Below are 27,351 nucleotides of genomic sequence, written 5' to 3'. Positions count from 1 at the left end.
ACGTTCTACTATCACCATCTCTGTAATAAATCAACTTATCTCTCTCTTGTCAGACTTGTCAGCCTGTGTCTGGAAGGCTGCCAAGTTCTTCAGTGTTGTGGTTCTGCTATGAACTCCCCCTTCCAGGCCCCTCTATGCACACTGCCTGTGTATTATTTAGATTAGGACAGCTTCTCTCTTCTCTCTTATCTTTTACAAGCTGGATAAATCCTCCTCTGAGCTGGCTGGGCTTTCACATACTGAGGAATTACATACAGGCAGAGCTGTCTGCACTCTGCAGGAAGAAACAGCCTGACACTTCAGTGGATGATAGCTGCAGAGGGAAAGAAACACACAAATGATCTCTTGAGATTCAAAAGGAAGGCTGTATACAGCCTGCTTGTGTATGAATGTATTTTCTATGTGTGGACATACTGTACATCAACCTACTTCCTGTTTTGGTGGCCATTTTGTTTGTTTATAAACAAACTTTTTAAAACTGTTTTTAACCACTTTTAATGCGGCGAGGAGCGGCGAAATTGTGACAGAGGGTAATAGGAGATGTCCCCTAACGCACTGGTATGTTTACTTTTGTGCGATTTTAACAATACAGATTCTCTTTAACCTGCCTGGCGTTCTATTAAGATCGCCAGGCAGGCTGCGGGAGGGTTTTTTTTTAATAAAAAAAAAACTATTTCATGCAGCCAACTGAAAGTTGGCTGCATGAAAGCCCACTAGAGGGCGCTCCGGAGGCGATCTTCCGATCGCCTCCGGCGCCCAGAATAAACAAGGAAGGCCGCAATGAGCGGCCTTCCTTGTTTTGCTTACATCGTCGCCATAGCGACGAGCGGAGTGACGTCATCGACGTCCTGACGTCAGCCGCCTCCGATCCAGCCCTTAGCGCTGGCCGGAACTTTTTGTTCCGGCTACGCTGGGCTCAGGCGGCTGGGGGGACCCTCTTTCGCCGCTGCTCGCGGCGGATCGCCGCAGAGCGGCGGCGATCAGGCAGCACACGCGGCTGGCAAAGTGCCGGCTGCGTGTGCTGCTTTTTATTTGAGCCAAATCGGCCCAGCAGGGCCTGAGCGGCAGGCTCCGGCGGTACTGGACGAGCTGAGCTCGTCCAGACCGCCCAGCAGGTTAAAGCCCTGTGTAACCCTTCCAATGCTGGTCTATTAAAAAAAAATGCTGGTTGCATATAATATACTGTAAATAATGTTTTAGAGCAAAGTTGAAATGCAGGGTTATATTCCGCTTTAATTCAGTGAGAATATATCTGTCACATTGTGCATGTCTCTGTGTTACACAATTTTAGTCAATTTTTGTTATAATAACTGTCCGTGTTGTATATTTATCAGTGTGTGGGCACAGGTATTATAATGAAGAGAGCAACTAGTCAACGTGCTTTATAATGGGGGGAGCACTATAATGAATGCCATAAGCAAGCAAAAAAGTGTGCTGACCTGGACTTTTTTGCTTGCTTATGATACTGTTGGATGTTTGGGCTCAGCATCCACAGGTTGCAGCACCCGGACTTGGGGTAAGGTGTGCCACGTCTACAACATAATTGCATTATATAATGAATGCCAGTGTGGGGCATTGTAATGTATGTATGTAATATGCAGTAATGAGGGCCTATATGGGGCGCGGCACTGTAATGGGATGGGACTATGATGGGGATACTGTAAAAGGTTGAATACTGGGATGCATTATAGTAAAATGGGAGGGAAGCGCTGTAATGCAGGAATTAGAAGAGGGGAAACAATGTATTAGAACACTAGAAAGATATGGTGTCACTTGTATATGTTGTCACTTTTAAGTCACCTTTCCATGTCTCTCAGGCCCAGCGCGGTTCCCAAGTACAGGTCTGAATGGTCACCAGTGCTCAGGGGTTGGGGCTAATTCTACATATAATGAGCACCAAGGCCCTGTTATACCAGCTGTTTACTCTACTCATTAAAGAAGATTGAGTGCAGTGCAGATGAACTTGTGGTGGTGATTGTGGCACATCTATCCATTGTCTTATTGTAGTAATGCTTCTTATATTTTTGTTATTACAATATGCCTTGCCATAGAAGAGATTCACTCACATCTTATTCTATCACCTAGAGCAGGAAGTAATTTCTCTAATGAGAATGCAAACAGTGAGAAGACTTGAGACAGGCTGTAATCTTTCCCCACTTTTTTCACAAATACCTCTTTATTAAGGTTACAAAATAGACATCAACTATGTAATATACAGTACAAATATGTAAAATGAGTCATCTGATTTCTAGGATTTAGATTGAGCTGTGTCTAAATAACTTTTCATGGCTCCTCTCTCATTTGCCATAGGTTTTGCAAGAATGTATTTGACCGTGATTACAAAGCTACCATTGGTGTTGATTTTGAGATTGAACGCTTTGAGATTTTGGGCATTCCATTCAACCTTCAGATGTAAGTAGGCTAAAAATCAGTTCAGAAACACTCTAATTTGTTGGCATTTTTTATTTTAAATAGAAAGGAAGGATTAGAAGCACTGTGAGTTTGTTTTTTATTGCTGGTTTGGTTCACAATATGACAGTCACTTGGACAGGAAATTAGGTAATATCCCAGCTGGAGGCTCAGATGCGATAGGAGTGCTTATGGTACAAATGTGAACATTTCTATGTGAGCAAAAAAAAGTGTTTTCATTTCTGTCTGTATCCCCGTTGAGGACTTTAATTTTCAGTAAGGCCCCCTTCCCCACCTGATGACATCTGAAAACGGAAGTGCAGATGCAACGTGTGGCACTACTCTTCCGATACTATTTCGGAAACAATTAATGGCCATCGTAATTAGTTTGCTTATTTTTGTTGGCAACCTACATTGCGATTCTACCCGAATGGGGACTTCAGACAGTGCAGTCTATGACTTCTGATGTCCCTGCAGATCGTGCCGCATTGCTTTTCGGTAAACACGGTGGAAAGCTCAACATGTGGGTAAGGGGTCTAAGATTTAAAGGGAACCTTAACTGAGATGGATATGGATGTTTGCTTTTAAACAATACCAGTTGCCTGGCAGTCCTACTGATCTCTTTGGCTGCAGTAGTGGCTGAATCACAGACCTGAAACAAGCATGCAGCTAATCCAGTCTGACTTCAGTAAGAGCATCTGATCTGCAGCATGCTTGTTGAGGGGCTGTGGCTAGAATCAGCAGGAGAGTCAGGCAACTGGTATTATTTTAAAAGAAAAAATCCATATCCTTCTCAGCTTAGGTTCACTTTAAGGCAGAATACAAACTTGACAGTGCTTCTTACACTACTCCATTATATCCAAAGCTAAAGTAACAGTTTCGCCCAGTGTTCCAATTTAAGTCAATATTTGAATAGCTGAAAGTTGAATAGAATAGATTGCTGAAATCTGGTACTTGCTCGTGATCTATAGATTCATATGTACTTACCTGTAGTGGCCCTGGATTGCAGTATTGTTGCTCTGTCTACAATTGCACACATACATTGTACATAGAGGGGGAACTGACTGCAGCAACCTCTTGATACAAAGTTGTAAGCAGGTGGGTACATTGTACAGTATTCAATTCCAGAGTATTAAAGAAAGGGCATGTAGATTTAAAGTTTAAGCTTCAGTTTAGCAGAATACATCTTTAATACTGTCCCTGGTAGTGATAAAACGTCACTGCATGTACTGTGCAGACTTATGTGATGTTTAGACAACGCATTTCATAAGTATGGGGATGAGAAGTGCTAAATACAATGCATGAGTGCACATTGACCCATGTTTTAAAGTGAGTGTAGTGTTATTTACATTAAAACTAGAATATGTGTTTATAAATAATGTATTGCTTTCTGCCACTATAAGGGCTAATATTATCAATGTCTCTTACAAAGATGGGACACAGCTGGACAAGAGAAATTCAAATGCATTGCATCGGCATACTACAGAGGAGCACAAGGTATGCTACTAAAACAATTGCCTGAATCATCCAATTCACCACAATAAATTATCTGCATGTTTTCATTTTTTAAACTATATCTGAAATGAGAGGGTTATGAAGGCTGACATATTTTTTTCAGGTGTGTGATTCATACACTATTGCAGACAGAGAGATCAACAGGACTGCCAGGCAATTGGTATTGTTTTAAAGGATACCCGAGGTGACATGTGACATGATGAGATAGACGTGTATGTACAGTGCCTAGCACACATATAACTTTGCTGTGTTCCTTTTTTCTTTCTCAGCCTGAAAGAGTTAAACATCACGTATGTAAGTGGCAGTTCCTGTCTGAGTCAGGACTGGGTCAGACTACAGTGTGACCCTCACTGATAAGAAATTACAGCTGGGAATACACTATGCATTTTTGCAGCAGATAGATGAGTTTGATAGATCATTTCCGACATGTCCGATTTCACGTTCGATCATTTTGCCGCTCAATTTCTGATAGAAGTGAATGGAAAAAGATAAGGGAAAGAAGCGGAAGATAAGAGAATCAAGTAGAGGATCGAGCAGCAAAAACGATCAAGCAGAGAATCGAACAGCAGAAACGCATCGTGTATTCCCAGCATGAAACACTTTCCTAGCAGAAAATGGCTTCTGAGAGCAGGAAAGAGATAAAAAGGGTCAATAGTTCATAGGTTTTAGCTCTGGCGTGCTTCAATGAATGTGTCATTGAGCAAAAACAATAAAACTGTAAAAACCTACAAAGATTTGAATATAAAATAAAACTGGAATATCTTAAAAAGTCATTTTTAGGAGGAGGAGGATAGATACAATTGTTTATTTAATTAGCTTACTATCACCTCAGGTGTCCTTTAAAGGAAACAAATATGGCCGCCACCACATGCCTCTCACTTCAAAAACAAAAACGACGGAGGCACTCCTATGGCATTATAAACTTGCATTTATAGATCCAAGATTGCATTGTTATGCAAGCTTGCATCTATAAGCACAAGTTAATAATGCCATTTGAGTGCCTACATCGTTTTTGCTTTTGGATACACTAACCGTGGAAGTGGTGACCCACTGGAGGATTGTGCACCGGTGAACCAGGCGAGGGAGAAGTCTGGTAGTGCCTGCTCCAGCACAACTTTGTCTGCTGCTTCTCACTTCAGTTTCCCTTTAAGCTTGTTTGAACCTTTTGCCTATTTTATTGCTGCCATTGTGAACTGCAATAGTCGGTAAACCAGTGATTTTGAACTAGATATTTATATACTTTCTATTTGCAGTGATTATTACAGCATTTGATCTTGGTGACATCCAGACCCTGGAGCATACTAGGTAAATCCCAAGTGTTTGTAAGACATATAGACATATCTTGTTATGAAATACATCTATCTAAGTGGCCCCCGCGACGGAATGGAATGAAAAGAAATATAACATATACTTGCATCCGTACCTGTTTTTTCCTTTTAGCACTCTCTCACTTCAGAGCCATTTCTCATAAAACAATGAACCTCTCCTTGTGCACAGATTGCACTTTTTTAATAAACCCGGTGGTCAAAAATAAATAGTATGCCAAATATCCCAGGAGATAAAGTATTCACTAGTTGCCACCTATAGTAGTTATTGGAAGATCAATTAGACATAGGCCTCAATTCACGGAGCATTATCAAACGTTTATCAAACACTTTATCAAACGTTTGATAATTTACCTTATGGGTAAAATCTCATTTTAAATTCACTAAGGTGTTATATATTTATCGAATGTTTTACTGATAAAACGTTCAACAAATATATAACACCTTAGTGAGATTTTACCCATGAGGTAAATTATCAAACGTTTGATAAAGTGTTTGATAAACGTTTGATAATGCTCCGAGAATTGAGGCCAACTTGTCAGATATTTCTAGTACAGGTACATGGCAGTCCAACTCTCCCACTTCAAGAATTCCTTCATCACATAATATAGCATCCATGTTTCTTTATCAAAGGATGACACAAATTTCTGTTGTCAGTATCATTATCCTGACAACCAACTTCACACAAAACCTAAAGATTACAGTACGTACAGACTTACTGATATACAGTCTTACATCTATGAGGTTATGTAACAGCTGTTTTCGGTTAAGATATGATCAGTCCATTTTTTCTTGTGAAAGTGGTTGGTGAGATAAAGATATGGGTGTGCTGAAAAAGGAATGCATATTAGACAGGGAAATGCTGCCTATTCAGATAATAGACCTGCTGTCCGAATTGCATGCCAGTGTGATTCTGGACAGCATGCTGCAGTTTTCCGTAGCACGCAAAGAGGAAGAGAGGCACATTAGGTAGTGAAGAATAGGTGCCAGTGATTCTTGTAGTCTATGATGGAGGGTCACCTAAGGTTAAACCGAGAGACCGGATCATCTAGTAATTGGAAAATGTGCAGATCCGTGCAACCACTGTTTAGGCCTGCAGGAAATTATCCGGCCCTGCTCAGTTCTCCAGGTCCGTAAACAGGAATCTGGATGGTTGCTCTCCTTGGGATCTTTACAGTTTTAAAGAACTGAAAAGCTACTACCTCCTGTGGAGGTCTAAACTATACTGCGTGAGCTCCTCTATGAGTGTAGAGGTGCTCACGCTCATAACAGTTGGCAGGAAGGCACATATTGACTTTTTCTGAACTGACCTGAGGAAGCGGGCAAGTACCTGTGAAACAAGTTTTATCTTCGTGCTTGAATAAAATTCTTTTCCATGTAACTGGTGTGAAATCTTCTGGAGAGATAAAAAAAATTGCCCTGTGCATGTGCTGTAAAAAGTGTAAATGATCCTATTCAGCCAACCTTTGTAAACAAAAATACTACCTAACGTGTTGCTCTTCCTATTAGAAACATGTTACAAGGGATATCAAAGTAGCCTAAAATTCGCTATAGTGCCCCTTTAAGTATTCACTATAGTCACTTCTTAATTTCAGACACTGGCTGCAGGATGCTTTGAAAGAAAATGAACCTGATTCATGTTCAATTTTCCTTGTTGGGACTAAAAAGGACACACTGGTGAGTAAAAGGTTATTTCATTGAGAAAAAAATGTTCTGTTAACCTGCTATTCAATGTGGGAACTGGTTCTTTACTTGTCTGCTTAGAATGCACACAAACAAAGAGAGCTTTAGGGAGGAAATTAACCATGTAAGGTAAATGCATTTTCCATGCTTGACAGACCATAAACAGCAAACAGAAATGTCATTTTGTGAATGTATTGTGTCATAAGTCTTCCTTGACTAAGGGGGCAGCCATCTGACATTTCCGGCTAAAAAATATTTGTTTCAGATGACATACATCCCTAGCGTGGGCTGTTCAAGCCATTAACTAGTTGCTGCTGTTTTCTGTTTACACATTAGGGGCAGATCTATAAAAACGGCATTGCTTGTTCAGTGTACTTTCTGCTCCTTATATTTATTAAACTATGGTATTATGGATAATAAGTGTAATTCCTTGTACAACATCAGAAAATGAACACATTTTAATAGTCTGTGGAACACACTAATTTATTTTACTTTTATTTATTTGTGTTCTTTTATTTCTTAAAGAGAATCTGTACTGTCCGATTTGTACAATAAAAAACATACCAATCGAATCTGTGAGCTCCTGGATCCCTCTTTGACGTTTCCGCCACTCCCCGCCGCGATCCTGGCTTTTAATCGCCAGTTTTAGGCAGTGTTTACAAACAAAAGACATGGCCGCTAACCAGGAAGTGATATTTGTATATATGTATATGTATATATATATATATATATATATATATATATATATATATCATGTTACAGTATACTACAAGTTTTTATTACATAGTGAATTATCTGCACTCCAGTCATGGATTCTCACAGTTTCTCAGCATGGACAGCTCCCTCCCCCCTCAGACAAGCTGAAATTGAGAGCAGAGACCTGTCTGTGAGGGATAAACAAAGCACACACACAGAGCCTGCAGGGGGTATGAAGAGGGCATGCATAACTTCTCCCTATTACAGCAGAGACAGTGCATTCCTCTCTGGGTCGACAAAGCTTGACAAAGAAAAGAAGATTAGATATATTACAGAGACAGTGCAACTAGAAAAGGCTGCAGTCATCCAGACCACATTAGAACAGGTATAGGAACTTATAGGATAGAAGAAATAAGGCTGAACATTTTGTTACAGAGTCTCTTTAAAGGATACCATAGCCCAAAAACAGGTGAGAAACGGGGGGAGCAGGCATGTATGGTGAGCTGTCCTGATGCTCACCACTCCCCCTGTTCTCCTTTCTTCCCCCTCCTGTTGCTGTAATTGCTCCGTGGCCCCTTCTTTTGGACGGCTGGGTCGGGAAGCATTGCAGCTTTCTGGCTGGGTTGCACACGTGCTACAGCACGCAACCACTGCCAGCATGCGTATAACAGTACGAAACCCCCGGCTAGGAACGCTATGCGCATGCGTGTGATGTCATATGCATGCGCATGCGTGTGACGTCATATACATGCGCATACAGCTCCCGGCCAGGGGTTCCGTACTGTGGTACGTGCACTGGTAGCATTTGCGTGCTGTAGCACGTGTGCAACCTGGCCAGAAAGCTGCAATGCTTCCCGACCCAGCCGTCCAGAAGAAGAGGCCACGGAGAAGTTACAGCACCAGGAGGGGGCAGAAAGGAGAATGGGGGGAGTGGTGAGCATCAGGACAGCTCACCATACATGCCTGCTCCCCCCATTTCTCATTTGGTTTTAGACTCTGGTATCCTTTAAGAACCAGCATATTATGTATATTGGATATGATAGGTATCGAAGATTGTTCTGTGGTTTCATAGTGATTGCAGCTCAACTAAAACAATGCTGATTGTAAAGCGATCAAGTTGCTAACTGAATGTAAACCTGGAACCCTGCCAGAACTCAGTCCTAAAGCTTGTCATATAGTATTGAACTGTGGCACTGAATGGCCTGCAATCAACATTACGATTGATATCACTGGCCGTAAAAACTGCCAATCCCGATAAATGAATGTTGCCCGTCAATCACAGTGTCATCTTTGTCAAATCAAATTGGCCAAAAATATTGTATAGTGTTTTGCCAACTTAAGAGGGAGGATACTCTTACAGATTGTTACTGATCTGTTACTATCACCACAGCCATCCCTGCTCCACACTCCACACTTACTGAGATTCTTATCAATCTGGACCCCGTCTCCTCCATAGGGTTTACTTGCACTCTCCTTCTGTTTCACCTTGATCCAGTTGTTAGAACGCTTAAAGGGAACCTAAAGATACTTTAAAAAAAAAAGAGTTTCACTTACTTGGGGCTTCTGCCAGCCCCCTGCAGCCGCCCTGTGCCCGCGCCGTCCTGGAGCGATCCTCGGGTCCCCCACCAAAGCTATGTTTTCGGTATCGCCGACTTGCAAGCCGATGGCCACTGTGCCTGCGCGGCCCTGGCTGTGCACGTCCTCACTCTTGCTCATGTTGCCGTCCTGCTCATGTGCAGAAAGTGACATCTCTTTCTGTGCATGCACAAGATGGCGATGAGAGCGAGGATGTGCGCAACCAGGGCCACACAGACACAGTGTGCTGAGAACAAAACTTAGCCACGGCAGGGGACTGGAGGATCGTTCCAAGATGGATGGTGTTGGCAGAAGCCCCAGTTAAGCCCCAGTTAAGTGAAAGCAAGGAATCTAATCCCAATCTAGTACCCCACAAGTGATAATATACAGGTATAAGTACCCCTGTAAGTAGGAAGTGAGCTTCCAAATTTGTAACTGCTTTATAAATGAGTTGGAACAGAAACAGATGAAGCCCTCAGCAGAGGGGATTAACTCACCCAGGTCGTGCCTCTGGCTGCAGTGCGCCACTATTTCGATACTTCCCCCTTCTTCCTCCTGAGTGTGGAGCGTTGTGGCCAGAGGGATGACCAAGGTGAGTTTACCCCCTCTGCCGTGATCCCCATCTTTTTTCATTCCAAAGTTCGCAGTTAGAACAAAGTGCCGAATTTGGAAGCTTATTCCTACTGGTAGGCATCTGACCAGGGTCCTTGCTGCAGAGGACTCTCAGGTGACCACCTGCAGGAACAGGTGATGCTGTTTTTGGAGAGGGCTAACCAGGAAGATGACTTGAAGTCAGAACTGGCAACAGACATGATACAGGCAGAGGTACAGGCTGGTGTCAAACAGGCTTGGTTGGTGTAAAAAATGGAGATCAGAGCTAATGACTTACAGGCTTCATTGACAAATGCGAACATTGGCAGTTGGTACCTCATTCCAGGTCTTTAACTGAAGTTGGGGGCTCCTATGAACATGCTAGATTCTGAGGCGAGATGGTACTTAATGGCCACCTCAGCCAAGTTTAATTCTGCATGTGTACCTAGCTACAGAGAGGGCTGAAGGTACATAAACACATGTGAAAACCGTTGGCCGATAACAACAGCTGACAATCGTTATGTGTGTACAGTGACCTATCCTGTTAAAACATTGGTTTCAAGTCACAGCTACTGTCATCATTGCATATGACCATTTATGCTCTATCAGCATACGTTTCCATTTCAATTAGTGTTCTCAAGTTTCTTCCAGCAGTTCCATTTTGATGAGGTGAGTCAGGTGCTCACTCTCATGTCTTTTGCTCCTCTTTCTGAGTAGTGACTTGAAATCATTTGATGTAAATTCAGGACCACTGTCTGACCTTATTCTTTTTATGGTCCCATAGAGGGCATTATCAGTGATACATTTCTCAGTGGCTAGCACTGTCACTCTTGTTTTTCAGAAGGTACACAAACACTGCACCAGAATAATCATCAGTGAATGCTATGCTGTGTCTAATTCCATTTTTTGCAACTGGCTCTAAAGGACCTGCTTAATATGTGTGTACTGATTAAAGTGTGTGTTTTGCACGGGTGTTAGGCTCTCTATTTCTACACTGAACACATTTCCCTTGGGTACAAATCTCACAATTCAGGTTGGACTTATCAACAGTACCTCTAATCTTCATTCCATCTACTAGATTCTGTAGTTTCAAGATATCATCATGATAACAACCACCAAGAATTTCATGCTATATTTAAATATCATAGTAACTGTAACAGCTGTCGTCACTTCCCTTGTAGGTGATCAAGTAGTAAAGCCTGTTGTATTTCTGGATAATACATTTTGTACCATACTTTGTTGGAATTCAATAGATGCAACTCAACAGAGAAAATGTCCTGTGAATATGTGGGGATATATAATGCATTCTGCAGCATTGTCCTCAGTTGTTTTCTCTAGTTCACACTGGGCGCTCGGAGCGCCGCTAGCCCACGAAATTTTAACTTTTTTTTTTTTTCCGTTAAACAAAGGTTCCTTTATTTGAGGATAAAACAGGTTACAAGTATAGTATTACACTGTATTAAAGCAGATAAAGATTTACAAGGGGCATTAAACATTGAAGCATGTATTATACATTGCGTTTTGCTGAAATGTACCGTGATTACATATGAAATCTGAATACTAATCAAGAGAGAGACCAATAAAACAGACCTGACACATGCGTTGTTTCTTTTAAAACCAGTAGTGTTCCTATAGATTCTTGACAACAAGTCTATAATGGGAGCATTAATATAGTGGCTCTAAACATTTGGGCTTTTACTCCAACGTTCCCAGATTTGTGTAAATTTATTGGGACATTTTCTATGCTTATATACCAATTGTTTGTAAGGTAGTGACTTTGTGATGCGTGATTTCCATTCTGATAAAGTAGGACTAGTGGGTGACATCCACTTAGAGGCTATGCATTGTTTAGCTGCAAAAAGAGTTTCATTAAGAAAAAATTGTATCGAATTTATTTACTTCCTCATTAATAATGTTTAGGATACAGATTTTAATGTCAAGTGTAACCGGTGAACCCATCTGGTCATGTAAGAAGTCTACAACCTGTTTCCAAAATCTTGCAAGTGGAGGGCATTCCCATAGCATGTGTAAAAAGGAAGGCTTGTGTTTATTACATTTGGGGCAATTGGGAGAGGAATTAGAAGAATATTTAGCTATTTGGGATGGCAGGAGACAGCATTGATGTATGATATATAGTTGGGATAGTTTATCCCATACACAAGGTGAAATGGATTTAGATACTTCAAGACATTCCTCCCAGTCTTCTTCATCTACCTCCAGGTCTAAGGTATTCCATTTATCTCTGGCTATTTCCATTTGTTTGTGGTTGTAGGAGTAATGAGTATAGAGTACCAATTTGGTGTTTGACAGGTCCATCTTTGATGTTTTCCAAAATCAGAGAAGTGCCGGTCAAGGGAAAGCCGGTGCGAAATTGCGCCTTTAGGGCATGTGATAGTTGCATGTACATAAACTCAAATTTAGGTGGTAGTGAATAAGTTTCTTTTAGAAATGACAGCGGGGCCAGTTGTGAACCTTTAATAATTTGTCCCAGGTAATGTATCCCCTTGTTTTTCCAGAGTTTAATGTTATGCAATTTGAGTAACTCTGGTAAAGAAGGGTTGTCCCATAGTGGGGTGTAGTATTCCCAGATCTTAGTGGGAAGGATTTTGGTCGATCTCGCCCATACTCTGGCCGCCTGTTGCAGGATCGTATTTTGAGGATTATGTTGACACAGGGTACCTTTCAAAAGGGCAAAGGGCAGATTGCGGGATCTATTAGTGGTTTCAAAGCCCAGCAATTCTGGAGCATATGGAGATGGGTCAATGAACCAATTGGAAATGTGTTCAAGTTGTGAAGCTATATAATATAATAATGGGACTGGGATTGCTAACCCCCCTGCTTCAGAAGGACATTGCAAGATGGTGTATTTGAGTTTTGCACGTGACTTACCCCATACTATGGAGAGGAACAATGAATTAAGTTTTTTAAAAAATGGCATAGGGATAAATACTGGGGAATTATGGAGAATGTACAGAATTTTGGGAAGAAGGACCATTTTAATTAAGTTTATTCTACCGGCTACAGAGAGGGGTAGTTTGGTCCAGGCCGCCAGTTTATTCTGTGCAAGAGTCAGAAGGGGGACTATATTGTCTTGGTAATAAAGAGTGGGATCACGAGATTTTAACTTTAATCTCGCGCTTGTGATTCCCGTTCAATAGAACCGGAATCACAGAGCAATCGCCCCCAAAACGCTGCATGCAGCGCGTTTGCGATTGATCAAAATCGCAACCGCTGCTGTGTGAATGTATTCATAGGGATACATTGTAGCAGCGCTTTGCTAATCGCCGGCGATCAGCAAAGCACTCAAGAATCGCCCCAATGTGAACCAGCCCTAACTGTCCATCAGGTACACTTCTGCGTCGCCCTATCTTGAGTGCTACACCAGAAGTCCTTTTTCCATCTGCCATATGCCAAATTCATGTAGTGCATCTCTGACTTAAATGAGTTGTCAAGTCATTTAAATCTGTGATAATATGGGATGTTACTAAACTGCACACAGACACAATGCCTTGCTTTCTCCCAGGAACACACACTGTTCTCTATCTCTTTTTTTTTCTTTTATCTGCTCTCTGAATAAACTTTATTGAACACTTCCTGGTTAACAAACAGACATTGTTGTCACATGACTCTAAATCGGTGGATAAGCTGTATAAGAGCATATGAATGATCTCATATCTTAACACAGCTGCTCTGGTGCATTAGCTTGCTAGCACTCAACAGGGGCAAGAAAGATGCAGCCACTGCATTGAGTGACATCTGAGGGCAGATCAGAATCAATTTTATTTGGCCAAATAAGTTTGCTCTGACAAGGAATTTGACTTGGCAGTTGCTTAACAGACACAGACAAAAACAATAGAAGGACACACAGTGTAGGTAATTGCAAGTCAAGGACAGTATATAAGTTAAAGTTGGAGCAAATAGGGTGAGAAGTGTTCATTTTCAGTTCTGTACGGTAATGCTTTCCAGTCCTAGCAGCTCTAGTGTGGTTCCACGTTAAGCATGGCAACCACCTGAGGGAAGAAGCTGTTCCTTTGCCTGGAAGTTTTTGTTGGTGCTGACCCGGTATCTTCCTCCCGAAGGCAAAAGCTGGAAGATGGAGAGATCAGGGTGAGAGGGGTCACAGGTAATATTAGCTGCTCTCTTTTTGCACCTGCAGGGAAGGTAAGCTACAGCCAGTTATTCTATCTGCTGATTGGATGATGCGCTGCAGTCTCACCTTGTCTCGTATGTAGCTGAACCAGACAGTCATAGATGATGTGGATGCACTCAGCCATCATGTGGGATTACACACACTGTCATTCAGCTGCATTAAATTGCGGCTGGAGGGCCCATCTTAGATGGCAGATGGAAGGCAAAACTGTCTGACTGCCTCTGAGGCCTTATACTGTTAAGCTAGTCAGAGTCTTTCCTATCAGTTCTGACCTTGCTAGCAGCCATCTTTTTCTGTGGTCTGTCAATAAGATCCTGCTTGTAGCATCTCTGGCTTTTAAACTCTATTTGTGTTTTGCTTGTGCTGGCCCTGCCACCTTAGTCAGTAGAAATAAGCTGAAAATTATTTTAACATTCAAATCTCAAACAGTTCAGGAAGTTTAGGCAATGTTAGCAAATGAAAACCGCTAGCTGCTGATAAGTCTGACTCATCTTGTGGTTAATGGACTAGCGGCTTGTGGCTGTCACTCTTTAGCATGGCTTCTACCTCTAGAGATGCTAAATGCATGTCAGGGGAATATGCCACTCATTTCTGCTAGTAAGCTGTCACCTGCAGGCTTGACAATTTTGACAAGAGCTTAGGTGGAAATGGTAACTTGATTTGTTAGTTTGTTTAGTTGGAGCCTGATCCTGGTTTGTGGTGCCTAGGTAAGCAGATGGAAGTGAAAGCTATGCAATTAAAAGCTTAAAACAGAACAGCACAAAACAGAAATGCACACAGCTCTTTCACGATGCTCCTGTGTACAATAAAACCTCCAGAGTTTTTGCTCAGTGATTGCTTTCCCTTAAATGATTTAAGGAGGCCTTCAAACAGAAGCATTTGAAAAGACTAGCAGTTTCTGACCGTATCTGGGCTCTGGTTATTTGCCAGCCTCTGTTATGTATGATAGTAAAGTATAGTGAGTGTTCATCAGGTATACAACCATGTATAAAGAAAAATATGACCTGCATGGCTGTTTGTCTTCATTTAGCTTGGCAAAGCAGAGAATGCTCAGCAGGAAGCAGTTCTTCAGACCTCGAGAAATGATGCATGGATTTATGTGGACTCATTATTAACTGTTCAGCTCTTAAACAAGTGTTTTCGGCAGAGATAAATACATGATATTCAGGTGTTGAGATTCTTTGGTTTAAGAATGCATCAGAGATTATTCAATACCGGCTAACAATGCTTTTCCTCCTGCCCATCGGCCGCCATGGTCAGCAGTGACCTACTTTCTCCTCTGACTGTGCATACTTACTGATCAGCCAGATCATTAAAAACTCCTACCTTACTTACATGGTGTAGGTCCTCATTGCACCACAAAAACAGCTCTGGCCAGTCAAGGAATGGACTCAACAAGAGCTCTGAAAGTCCCCTGTGGTGCTTGGCACAAAAATGTTAGCAAGAGAACCTTTAAATGCTATAATTTTTTTAAGCTAAGCCTGCTGTGGATCAAACTTTTTTTCTTCACAACCCACAGAGGCTTGAGGAGTCAATTCAGTCTAAATTTCACATCCTATGGATCTTCTTCTAATAAAAAGTTATAATTACATGCAGTGTCTGAATTGTTCTGAATCACTCCTGGAGCCCCTTTGTTTGCCATTTTCCAGCATGTACCATAGCTCCATCCTCTTGCAGTAAAGGGGTGTGGCGTAGATTCATCTATCTCAGATAGAGAAAGCACCTTGATGTTTTTCGGGGGGGGGGGGGGGGGTGGAGCTATATGCCGGAAGGCGGTGGACACGGGGCTCCGGGAGGGATTCAGAACAAAAAGACCTGACAGGTAATTATAACTTTTTATTAGAAGAAGATGCATAAAATGCGTTAAATTTATACTGAACTTTAATCGGTTTAAGTTATTAGGAATTTGGAGGATTATAAAAAATGTGAATTACTACACCAGGTCACCTCCTTCCAATGCTCCATGTTTCAGTTATTTTCTATGAAATGCTATTATTTCCAACTTGCATGCCTATTTGATGGAAACTGAATGTATGTTGGATCTGGGCCAGTCAGTTGTAGTTCCTACAGATTTCGGTTGGCCCAATTTCAAACTACATGCCGTTTACATTACATTTGCATGCAAGTTTAGTTCTGAGGGTCATGTGCCCATTCCAGGCACTTTTCCGTGGTGGACAGGAGTCACCATGGTCTGCAGCTCCATTGCCCCATAAGCTGCAAGCTGTGATGGACAATGGCCTCAATTCACTAAGATCATGCTGGAGATAATAAGGCAAGAGAAAACTTACCTCCACACAGTAAGAGAGTTATTTTATCTCTTCATTCCTTAATTACCTCTTCTGTAGTTAATGTACCTCCTCTGTAGTTAATTTACCTCCTCTGTAGTTAAGTTACCTCCTCTGTGTAGTTATTTTCACACGCAGTTAATGAACAGCCTGTCTTTAACTCTGGAGTTATTTTAAGGATTAAAGAGTTAACTTAAAGACAGAAGAGTTAACTTTAGGTTTGCCTGAGGTAAAATGTTTCCTGAATACTACATGCCTTATCACCATGGTAACAACTCTAGAAGAGTTATTAAAGACAAGAGATAAGCTTAGTGAATTGAGGCCTATGTGTTCTTGCACCTTTCTGTGGTGGTCACTGCTAAATGTTATTGCATTGTTATTGCTAAATGTTATTGCAGAGCTCTCTTGTGGGATCAGACCAGGTGTGCTAGCCTTAACTAGGAATACTCATCAATGAGCCATGGATGTCCCGCCAGCTGTTTCACAGGAAGTCCTGCTGTAGACCAGTTTTGTTGGGTACTAATATACCAGGAACTGACTGTTCTCCTACTGAATGGGTGCTGGCTTACTGAACAGGAAGAGCAGAGATTCAAACCCAGGCCTCCTGTATAGGAGGCAGAGCCCTAACCAGTACACTATCCAGCTATCATAATCAAAAGTTCTTCATGTGCAAAATCCTTGGGACAGTTTCCCACAGATCACTCGGGATATACTAGTAATCAGTATTCACAGCATAGTCTGACAACAAGCACAATGCTGAAATACTATCGGCAAGCTGTAAATACTGTGCATACCGGTACTTTAGGTAAACTTGTTTGTAGCGATAAATAGGATGCACATGTTAAATGTGGCTTCTTAGCAAGCTACAATCATATAACATCCAGTGGTTGAAGTGGCATATACTTTACCATCTCCTGGTAGGCCTTCACCGCTGTAGTGCAGAAAGTGTCTCAATCCACCGCTCACTCTGGCCAGTACACAGAGCTGGGACAGAAGGCTACATGGTTGTAGTAAAGTCCAGTATTCTGTGCACAAGATCCAATGTGATACAGGACTGTTGGAAGGAGGTGAACTAGTTTAATGTCATGGCTGATCAGTGTATACATAATGAACCCAGCAACACAGAATTACATAGATATTATTTATGCCACATTATGGAATAAATGAAAAACATAATACAGTATAATTATAGCCTCATATAACACAAACGTGAGAAATAAATCCTGCTTACACATTTTGCTTCAGCCTTATCTTACACACAGACAGTCTTTAGAACTCTCTTTATTAATATGGGCTGCGGTCATTATAGGCTTGTTGCTAGGGTGCTTCAGTCTGGCCAGAAGTCACTTTGGCCAGCATAAACTACTCAATTAAGCAACAATTAGCCCTGTACTGGAAAAATGTACTCTTCTGGTCTTAAAGGAATACTTAAGTCTGAAAAAAATGATATTTACTCACCCGGGGCATCCCTCAGCCCCCTGAAGCTGTATGGTATATGTTATACGCTATAGCAGCATAGAGGGTGATATATCGGCTGGGAACACGGAAAATCACCCGCGTTCCCAGCCAGTCGCCTGCTGTCGCCGAACCCAGAAGTAGCCGCCGGTGGGGACAGGAGGATCGGAGCGGGGCTGCGAGGGCACCATACAGCTTCAGGGGGCTGAGGGATGCCCCGGGTGAGTAAATATCAATTTTTTTTTTCAGACTCCTTTAAGTGTCTTTCATAACCAGTAAATATTCTCAATATGCTTTTTATTATTGTGTTACATAGATCTGAATATCCATGATTCATGTAGTACATAAGGAGAAAAAGTACAGAAAGAATACATAGGAAAAATAGTAAGGAATTACCTAAGTAAAAGTGTTTATGTGAATGCTGGACTGACACGTACGTCCTTTTCCTGCTATAGTGCAACTATTGTTATTTTTATCCATTATTTATAAATTGTCACTATCGTTATCCCCTTAGTAAGGGGTGTTGATTACAAATGGGAGACACGTGATTTTAAAGGCCTGACACAGGAGGTGCAATCAAGTAAAGAAAGCACCTCAGGGTAGTAACATTGGGGTAAATTCATAAAAGATCGGTAATCTTAAAGGGAAACTTAAGCCAGGAATAAAAAAAAAAAAAAAATCAGTTTTACTCACCTGGGGCTTCTGCCGGCCCCGGCAGCCATCTCATGTCCTCACAGTCACTCGCGGAGCCTCCGTTCTCTCGCCACCAGATCGTTTCATTTTCGCTGACAGGGAGTCGACAGGCTTTCTGCACCTGTGCAGGCCTGGCCACACGTATCCTTCTTCATGTTCCCATCCTCAATATCGTCCTGCATGGGCGCAGGACACTATTGCGGACGGGAACGCAAACAAAAATACGCATGGCCTGGACTGTCGGGCCTGTCAGCGAAAACGAAAGTAGCTGGCGGTGGGGGACCGGAGGATCCGTGAGTGACTGTGAGGGCACAGGATGGCTGGAAGGGGCTGGTAGAAGCCCCAGGTTAGTATAACAGATTTTTTTTATTCCTGGCTTAAATGTCCCTTTAAGCAATCCTGAAGTGGAATAGAAACATCTCAGTCATCTCAGTAGTGGGAGTCCTCTGAATGGTCCAGAGGCTTCCCATAACTTCTTACAGCCCACCAACCTATCGCTGGGTCCCTCTATACATATTCGACCCTATGTGTCAAATAGGTTTATTCCGGCCACAAGAGTGGCTGTGGACGAATACATATGCTCTGGGCATGAACAAATACGGTCCACACTTGCCCAGTTGAGAGAAGCGTTTGTTCATGAATGGAAAACCTCTGCCATCAGGTGGCAATATTGTTTAGAAAGAGCCTTGAGGTCTTACATTTGCTAGAAAGCCCAAATTAAATTGAACAGTACATTTTTCTCAAGCTGTATTTGTAGACTTTTTTAATTAGAGAAGCTTAATGAATTTGTATATTTCTGGAAAACATAAGACACATGACAGAGTTTGAGTTTGTGTGTTTTTGCTATCTCTATTTAGCACTGATGTGACAGACACTCTTGAAACAGTTGCCCTTTAAATATCAGCATCACTAAACATGTGACACCTATAGTACCTGTAGCCTCAGGTTCCTTCTTCTCTGAAACCTGGCCCCGTCTTTTAACAGAAAACAACATGAACAATCAGCTCTCTTTGGTCCAAGTTAGAAGAAACATTTTTCTGCAATACACTTCTGCCTGCAGGTGGCGATATTGTTTAGAAAGAGCCTTGAGGTCTTTTATATACAGTATTTGCTAAAAAGGCTGAATAAAAATAACGGGTAAATTGCTGTACATTTTTCGATAGTTGTAGTAGACATTTGTTGAGCAGTTAAATGAATTTGGCAAGTTTACGGAAAACATAAGGCACCTTTCACTCATGACAGAAATCATGTGTGATTTGCGTTTCCCTCATGACAGGTTTCATGTGCGATTTGCGTTTTTGCAACTTTGTGTTTGCTGCACATCTAATGCAAGTCAGTGGCATCTCATTTGACATGCGTTGTGTGAATCTTTACATCCGAATTTTCTGCAGAAAAAAAACAGCCTACATGCATGCTTTTTTCGCAACAGACTTGCGAATCACATGCAATGCAAGCCAATGGAAATATTTGTGCTCCAAATGTGAAAATTTCCATGCGAATAAGAAGTTAATTACATATAATTTCATGTACATTAACTTAATTTGTATGGAAAAATTGGAATTTGAAAATTAACATAAAAACACTAAGGGCCTATTTCTACTAAACGCAATTTAAGGCCTCGTTCACACCAGGAACATTGCTGTCCACTTTTCACAGTGCATTGCCCTGTGTGCTTTGCTAGGTACAGCTTTTTCCATTGATTGTAATGTACCAAGTTCACATCTATACGTTTTATTACTGTCCGTTTGAGAAACGTGGTATTGCAATGCATTTCTGTGCCTTTCGCTGTAAAGCAACTTTAATGGGTGTGGTTTTTTAGCGCAAAGAAGCACATAGTAATGCGCTTTGAAGATGCGTTTTTTACCCCTAATTAAAAAAAAACAAAATATTTTTAAATGAAAATAAATCTTTATTGACAACTGCTACATCAAATAAGCAAAACATGCTGAACAAAAATGCGTTCAAGTGCATTTAAGCGCATGTAAAATGCATGGATCCTCTTAACCACTTGATGACCCAGCCTTTACCCCCCCTTAACCACTTGAGGACCCACCCTTTACCCCCCCTTAAGGACTAGCGCTGTTTTAGCTGATCTGTGCTGGGTGGGCTGTGCAGCCCCCAGCACAGATCAAACACCAGGCAGAGCGACCAGATCGCCCCCTTTTTTCCCCACTAGGGGGATGATGTGCTGGGGGGGTCTGATCGCTCCTGCCTGCCTGGGTGTTGCGGGGGGGGCACCTCAAAGCCCCCCTCCGCGGCGAGATTCCCCCCCTCCCTCTCCTCCCTCCCTTCCCCGGAGATCCGAGGCTGCACAGGAACGGATCTGTCCTGTGCAGCCTCTAACAGGCTCCTGCCTGTCATGTGACAGCGATCCCCGGCCGCTGATTGGCCGGGGATCGCTGATCCAGTACAACGCTGCTACTGTTAGCAGCGTTGTACAAATGTAAACAATGCGGATTATTTTTGCTTGTGTTTACATTTATCGGCGGCTCGCAGGCTATTAACGGAGCCCCCCGCCGTGAATTGACAGGAAGCAGCCGCTCGCGCGAGCGTCTGCTTCCTGATTAATTAGCCTGCAGCCGGCGACGCAGAACTGCGTCGCTGGTCCTGCAGCTGCCACTTTGCTCACGCGCGGTATGAGTGCGCGGTCGGCAAGTGGTTAAAAAAGTGCAGTGCAATGCGCTGAAACGAGCTATGAAACCTAAGTCTATTTTCAGCATGCGTTTTCTGATGTGGAATCACTTCCTATTCTAAATAAATAGGCTGCATCCGAGTCACGTGCGGTGAAAAAAATGATGCATGCTGCAGATTTCCGCATCTAAATCCCCATAGCTGTGCACGGCTATAGCAATATGGATGCAAATTAGGCTTAGAAATCGCAAGGATAAGTGTGAGGACCCCCTAAAATGTATGTGTGTGGTTATTATGACAAACGTACAAATACAGATTTTTAGCTGAGTAGAGGAATGCACCATATGTGGTTTTGTTTTTTTGGGGGGAGAATCCTTTTGCAATAGCACAAATAGCATATATGTTTTTTTTATATATTTATTTTTAAGGGAAAATTGTAGGTCTGCAAATTTACTGTGATTAAAACTTATTGCTGACTCTGAGCAAAACCGAAGTTCACATTTAAATACAACCCATTTTTGTAGCATTCTGTGCTTGTGTTTCTTACCATAAATATATTATATTCGCGTGTATTTCTATTTTGTTATAGTCTGAAGCAGAGTGTGAACGGACAGAGCAAGATGCTGTGAAATTAGCTGTGGAGATGAAAGCGGAATACTGGTCTGTCTCAGCTAAAACAGGTAAACATAGTCTTTCTTTAAGGGGACTTTTTATAGAAGAGCAAACAGCCAGCACTGAAATAATGCCATTTTCTCCAAATGTATACTTTGTGGTACTTTTATAATTTGTAAAATGCTGAAATGTTATTTTAAAGAGAATCTGTACTCTAAAATTTTTACAGCAAAAAGCATACCATTCTATTCATTATGTTCTCCTGGGCCCCTCTGTGCTGTTTCTGCCACTCTCTGCTGCAATCCTGGCTTGTAATTGCCAGTTTTAGGCAGTGTTTACAAACAAACTAACCAGCTTGTGATAGGCTCACATAAGCAGAGTGTGTGAGTCATACAGAGCCTGCAGGGGGCCTGCAGAGGGTGTGTATCGCTTCTATCCAATCACAAGCAGCCCTGCACATTCCACACATTCAAGCCTTATCCCGACAGAGCCGACAGAAGGAAACAGATTAGATCACATAACAGAGATAACACAGCCACTGTGCAATTAGGAAAGACTGCAGTAAGCCAGAGCACATTAGAACAGGCAAAGGAACTTATAGGATAGAAGAACTAAGGCTGAAAATTTTGTTACAGAGTCTCTTTAAAGAGAAAATGAAAATTAGGAGATAACTCAGGAGAAAAAGTTAATTGCATATGGCAGAGAGTGCATTGCTTTAATAATATGCAATGATGGGCAAAATGCATGGCTGTGGCAATTGCAGTACATTTCTCCGCATTGGCATGCGCTATGTTAGGCAGTGAGCGGGCGCGTTGAAGTACTTACACATGTACATTTGTGCGACCCTAAAGTCTAATTATTTTCAGTGTGCATTCCATCACATGCCACTGCAAATGTTTTGTTTTGCCCACTTCACGTTGTGTTATGTGCACGTTATATAGTGCAATGCAATGCCCTAGTGTGAAACTAGCCTAACATGTTCAGGATCCTCTCAGGGTCTCTTCCTTCTCTTTAATATTGCTCACAAAAAAATCATAAAAACAAACATATATCATAGCCACTTTAGTGTGAACCTTCACCTATTTGCTAGTTTGCTGCAGATCACCGCTTTAGAAATAGCAATACGTGGGCACAAATAAAAACAAATTGGTCTTCTTCAACTAGTTTTTCAAATGAGATGTAGTGGTTGTAGTTGGCAATATAAGGCGACTGAAGTGAATCTGTAAAAAAAAAAAAAAGATACCTATGGAGTCCAATAGAGATTCCCATTCCTCTCCTGGTCCCCTCGTTCCATTGCTGGCTCCCCCATTAGCAATCTCCAACCTATGGGTCGGAGACTGCTCTATGTCGCTGCAGGAGGATTCGGAAGTCTTTGGGAGATCGAGTGCTCCCAAAGATGGACCGCTCCGTACTGCGAATGCACAAGCATGCTCTCTTGAGCAATCGTACATGCGCAGTACGGAGCCACTTGTCTTAGGTAGTACTCGGGCCGCGGTGGAAGATTTGATCGGGGAGTCAGCGCTGGAACGGGGACCGAGAGAGGAACAGAAAGGCTCTATAGGACCCAGAGCCTTCTCTCTCCCTAGGTAAGTATCTGGAGATTTCTTACAGATTGGCTTCAGATTTTTCTGTATGGTAAATAAGGTATGGTGATCCCAGGTCTTATCACCGTGAAACAAAATCTGTTCACTGGTTTATAGATCCGGCATGATAAAAGTGGCAATCAGCCTTCAAACAGTAAAGAACAGGAAAGTGGTTTATCACATCACCACTTCCTTATACAGTGTATAGTTCCCATAATGTATATGAGTACATTATAGCATAGATACCCAGTGCCCTGGTTCTCATGTTCACAAAGACTGAATGATGGATTGCGTCAGTCAGTTTGTGGTGGCCTACAGCAACCAGTAACAATATGCCGGTCATTCTCCCATTTCATGGCAAGAGAATATGATTACTTGCTGCTGGGCAAGTTAGACTGTCTAGGACACTTAATCCTTTGACTAAATCAGGTTCATTGCACTTGTGTTACCTCTCCAGGTGAGCATGTGAAGGACTTTTTCTTCCGGGTGGCAGCCTTGGCCTTTGAAGAGTCCATGAAAAGGGAGCTAGAGAAGAGCAAACCAAACACAGCTCAGATTGGAGCTGGGAATCTCATACGTATGTATCTTGGACTTTCTAATGGAGAAACAACATTGACCCTCATTTATTAAAGTGTCTACAATAACAAGCTTTTGCAATCTAATAACACTTTATGTGCCAACTGGCATTTCCTTAAAGATTCTTCAACCTGGTGAATTGTCAGATTCTTATCACTCCTTAGTGAATCAGTAAAGAAGATTTATAGCATCTAAAACAATCCATTTCCACCATTAGTACTTTTACTTGCAACCAAAGCAGTCCTGAAGTATAAACTAAGTATCAGGTTGCTTCCTGCCCCTTAACCACTTCCTCCACTGGAAAAAAATATATAACACAGTGTCATGTTGAGATGAAAAACTACATACTTTGTGCTGTTATTTCCAAGAGCAGAAGATTACGTTTGTTGAATGATGTCCTAAGTTCATCTTTACAAGAATTGAAGTTATTTCCTCATAGCTGCTAATGGGTTGTATTCACAAAACTATGGTAAGCAGAATAACGTGCGTAAAGTCTTACTGCACGATGAATAGAGCTGAGTGCAATACATCACATGCAAGGCAGTATGCAATACTCATAATGCGTAAGACTGCATGTTAATCTGTTTAGCACTGTTTAGTGAATATAATCCAGTATAACTTCAACTTTAAAAACATGGGGCCCTATTTAATTCCTGCTGGTGAATTCTTAAATTAGTCGATGACACTCCACCTATTTCCCGACATGCACCATTCCTCTTCTGTCAGCTCTCTGGCTAAACTGTTTGCGGAGCCCCGAAAAAAGTATCTTTGAGCCTCCCACCGGGACTCCCCTTTGGTCTTGCTCCCTGTGGAGGATTTTCGTTGGTCATTGTAGAGTTCCATTGCTATGAGCATCAGGATTGGTCCATCAAGTGGACAAATGGAGAGCCCCAGCAGGACATTCAAAGATGCTTTTTCGGGGCTCCACTGAAGACTGAGAAGAGGATGGCAGCGATGGCTGTCACAGCAGGTCCCACGAGTGGTGCACAGCAACCAGTAGAGCCTGGAATGCAGAGTGGACTTCGAGTAACAGCGACGGGTGGAGGCACATTTCCCAGGGGAGTGAGACAACAGTGCCGTGGTGCTAAAGGACAGCTTCATGGCACAAATACCTCACTCCCTATCGCTTGGGAAGAGTTGTGATCTTAACGCTCAGACATCGCAGGTAAAACCGGCAATTGAGTTTGCCTGAAAATCCTTAGCATTGTGAGGTGATAGCTAGCTTGTATGTTTTGAACTTCTTATCACCTCGAATTACATATGGCCCATGGGACCTTATTCAATTCACTTTGGGGCAGATCAACTTTTTCCCATAGTTTTCTCCTAGATTATATTTTTACATTTTATAAATAACATGCCTTGTAAAGTGTACCAGAGCTGAACTAAATGCAAAAATCGATACTTACCCACGGCTTCCCCCAGCAGCATAAGCTTGTGTGAGTCCCGCGCTGTCTTTCTGCAGTCTGCCGTTCAGCCGCGATCAGCCCCGGTAATAGGCTCAGTTGGGTCCAGTCTGGGTCTTCAGCACTCTGCAATTGAAAGTGCCAAACAGTAGATGAAAAAGTGCTATCAAAATTATTTCTAAATTATTTTCTTGCTTGCTGGTGACTTAAAAAGTATTTTATTGAAAAGGCATTAAAATATCACCTATAAGAAAAAATAAATTGAATAAGGGCCATAGGTCCATATGCAATTACCCCTTTCTGCTTAGTTTTCTCCTAGATGATAGTTTCACACCCTGTTAATAAAATGCCTTTTAAACCACCAGCACTGCATTTACGGTAAGTTATCGCAATTTTTATGTTTGTAAACCTGGCCATACATGGATTGCTACCCAATGTGGCAACGTGATAGATTCCTCTCTGATTGGAATCTGATCAGAAAGGAATCAATTTCTTCCACCCATAGCAAATCGATATTCAGTAGATTTCAGCAAAAAATTAATGAAATCAAACCCCAGCATTGCACTGTTCCATGCAACGATACAGCCCATGGATCGATCACCGCCCCTCCCCTACCTCAATCACTACAAGTCGTCCATCCCCTCTGATCAATCGAAATCAAATAGAATGAAGCTAAATTGATTGGACATGTTGGTGTAATAGATTTTTAGCAGAATCGATCACAGTGATGGAATTGAATGGAAAAAAGTGATAATTACATGACCACCTTTCGTTTTTGCTGGCTTTTGTGTATCGTTGCTTTGTAAAGCAGCTACATAATGTAAATGATTTGTAAAAGTGACCAGGCTAACTTTGGCCAATGGAACTGCAGAATCGCACATCACATTCTGCTTAGGGGCTGTAAAAAGACTTTGGCCAGTCCAGCTTGTATCAGCTTTCCATTAGAAGGGGTCACCATTGTATGGAGGAGTTTTGTTTCTGTTGTAAGCTTACCATTGTGACCAAGATGCAGACGGCGTGAATCACAAATAACTCCCTTCTATTTTCCTCTTCCAGAGCTTGAAGGGAATTCAACTGAGAAAAGAGACAACGATTCCCAGCCTAACATGAACTGCTGTTAGATTATGACTGCCCAAGGAACACTTCTCTCAATCCTCTGCAGCCCTTATTGCCATTGGCAATGCTCAGGCATCAGAGCAAACCCCAGTGTTTCCTGTAAATCATGACCAAATGAGGACACTCAGCTCCCACTTTGAAAATTTAGGGACAATGACAGAACCTCTTGAAGTCTGAGCTACATTAGAGAGCTGAGATCTGTGTTGCCTGCAGCATGACAATAAAGTGCTCCTTGTATTCGGAGCACTCACCAGAATGACGGGCTAGCTCCGCCACTGGCAATCACAGGTCTACAGCTTTACCTTCCGCAAGAAAAAGAAGCAATAAATAAGAATATCATGCCTTGTGTTTAACTGAAAATGCCAAAGTCATGTATTTAACTTCCTTTATGCAATATGCATATTTCTGTAGCCATTTTTATGTACAAAGTTACATGTAGTGATTGTGATCAGCACTTGCTTCTTTCATTCTTTCACTGCCACGTATCCCATCCATTTTCAACATCAGTGTTAGTCAGAGTCGCTGTTAAGGGTGGCCATGCAGGATTTGATTTTTTAACATTTCTCTTAAAAAAAAATGATTGACTGTTTGTATCAACCAAATATGATTTTCCTCCATCCCGTTGAAGGATTTTATAAAATGTTCTATAAAAATCAATAGAGACTTATCAAAAGAAAGAAAAGCTTGTATTTATCATTTAACGGAATAATGAAAATTGATTGATTTGGTTGAATCATGTATGGCTACTTCAAGTGCGATGTAGAATTCATGCCACATAGGCCCATGCATTAAAAGGACCACTATCGCAAAAAATTGTAACATTTAAAATGCGTGTAAACATATACAAATAAGAAGTATTTTTCTTCCAGAATAAAATGAGCCATAAATTACTTTTCTCCTATGTTGCTGTCACTTATGGTAGGTAGTAGAAATCTGACAGAACCAACAGGTTTTTTGACTAGTCCATCTCTTCGTGGGGGATTCTCAGCAAGGCTCTTATTCTTTATAATGACATTCCCTGAAAATAATTTTTATACAATGATGCTGTTTAGC

General features: G+C 41.8%; 1 protein-coding gene across 1 annotated transcript in view; it reads left to right on the top strand.

Moving 5' to 3' along the window:
* The window catches only part of RAB36 (RAB36, member RAS oncogene family), a 70,643-nt gene extending 43,985 nt beyond the window's left edge, over nucleotides 1–26,658 (top strand). The window contains exons 4-10 of the mRNA XM_068238364.1: nucleotides 2,311–2,412; nucleotides 3,842–3,906; nucleotides 5,178–5,229; nucleotides 6,845–6,926; nucleotides 21,598–21,688; nucleotides 23,661–23,780; nucleotides 26,239–26,658. Coding sequence (XP_068094465.1) covers nucleotides 2,311–2,412; nucleotides 3,842–3,906; nucleotides 5,178–5,229; nucleotides 6,845–6,926; nucleotides 21,598–21,688; nucleotides 23,661–23,780; nucleotides 26,239–26,303 — 577 coding nt within the window. The 3' untranslated portion in view covers nucleotides 26,304–26,658. The remainder of the gene's footprint in view (nucleotides 1–2,310; nucleotides 2,413–3,841; nucleotides 3,907–5,177; nucleotides 5,230–6,844; nucleotides 6,927–21,597; nucleotides 21,689–23,660; nucleotides 23,781–26,238) is intronic.
* The last annotated feature ends 693 nt before the right edge of the window (nucleotides 26,659–27,351 follow it).

This window comes from Hyperolius riggenbachi, chromosome 1 (assembly GCF_040937935.1).
Source record: "Hyperolius riggenbachi isolate aHypRig1 chromosome 1, aHypRig1.pri, whole genome shotgun sequence".
NCBI classification, from domain to species: Eukaryota; Metazoa; Chordata; class Amphibia; order Anura; family Hyperoliidae; genus Hyperolius; species Hyperolius riggenbachi.
Note: the sequence above shows the minus strand (reverse complement) of the source record. Positions and strands in the feature narration are given on the sequence as shown.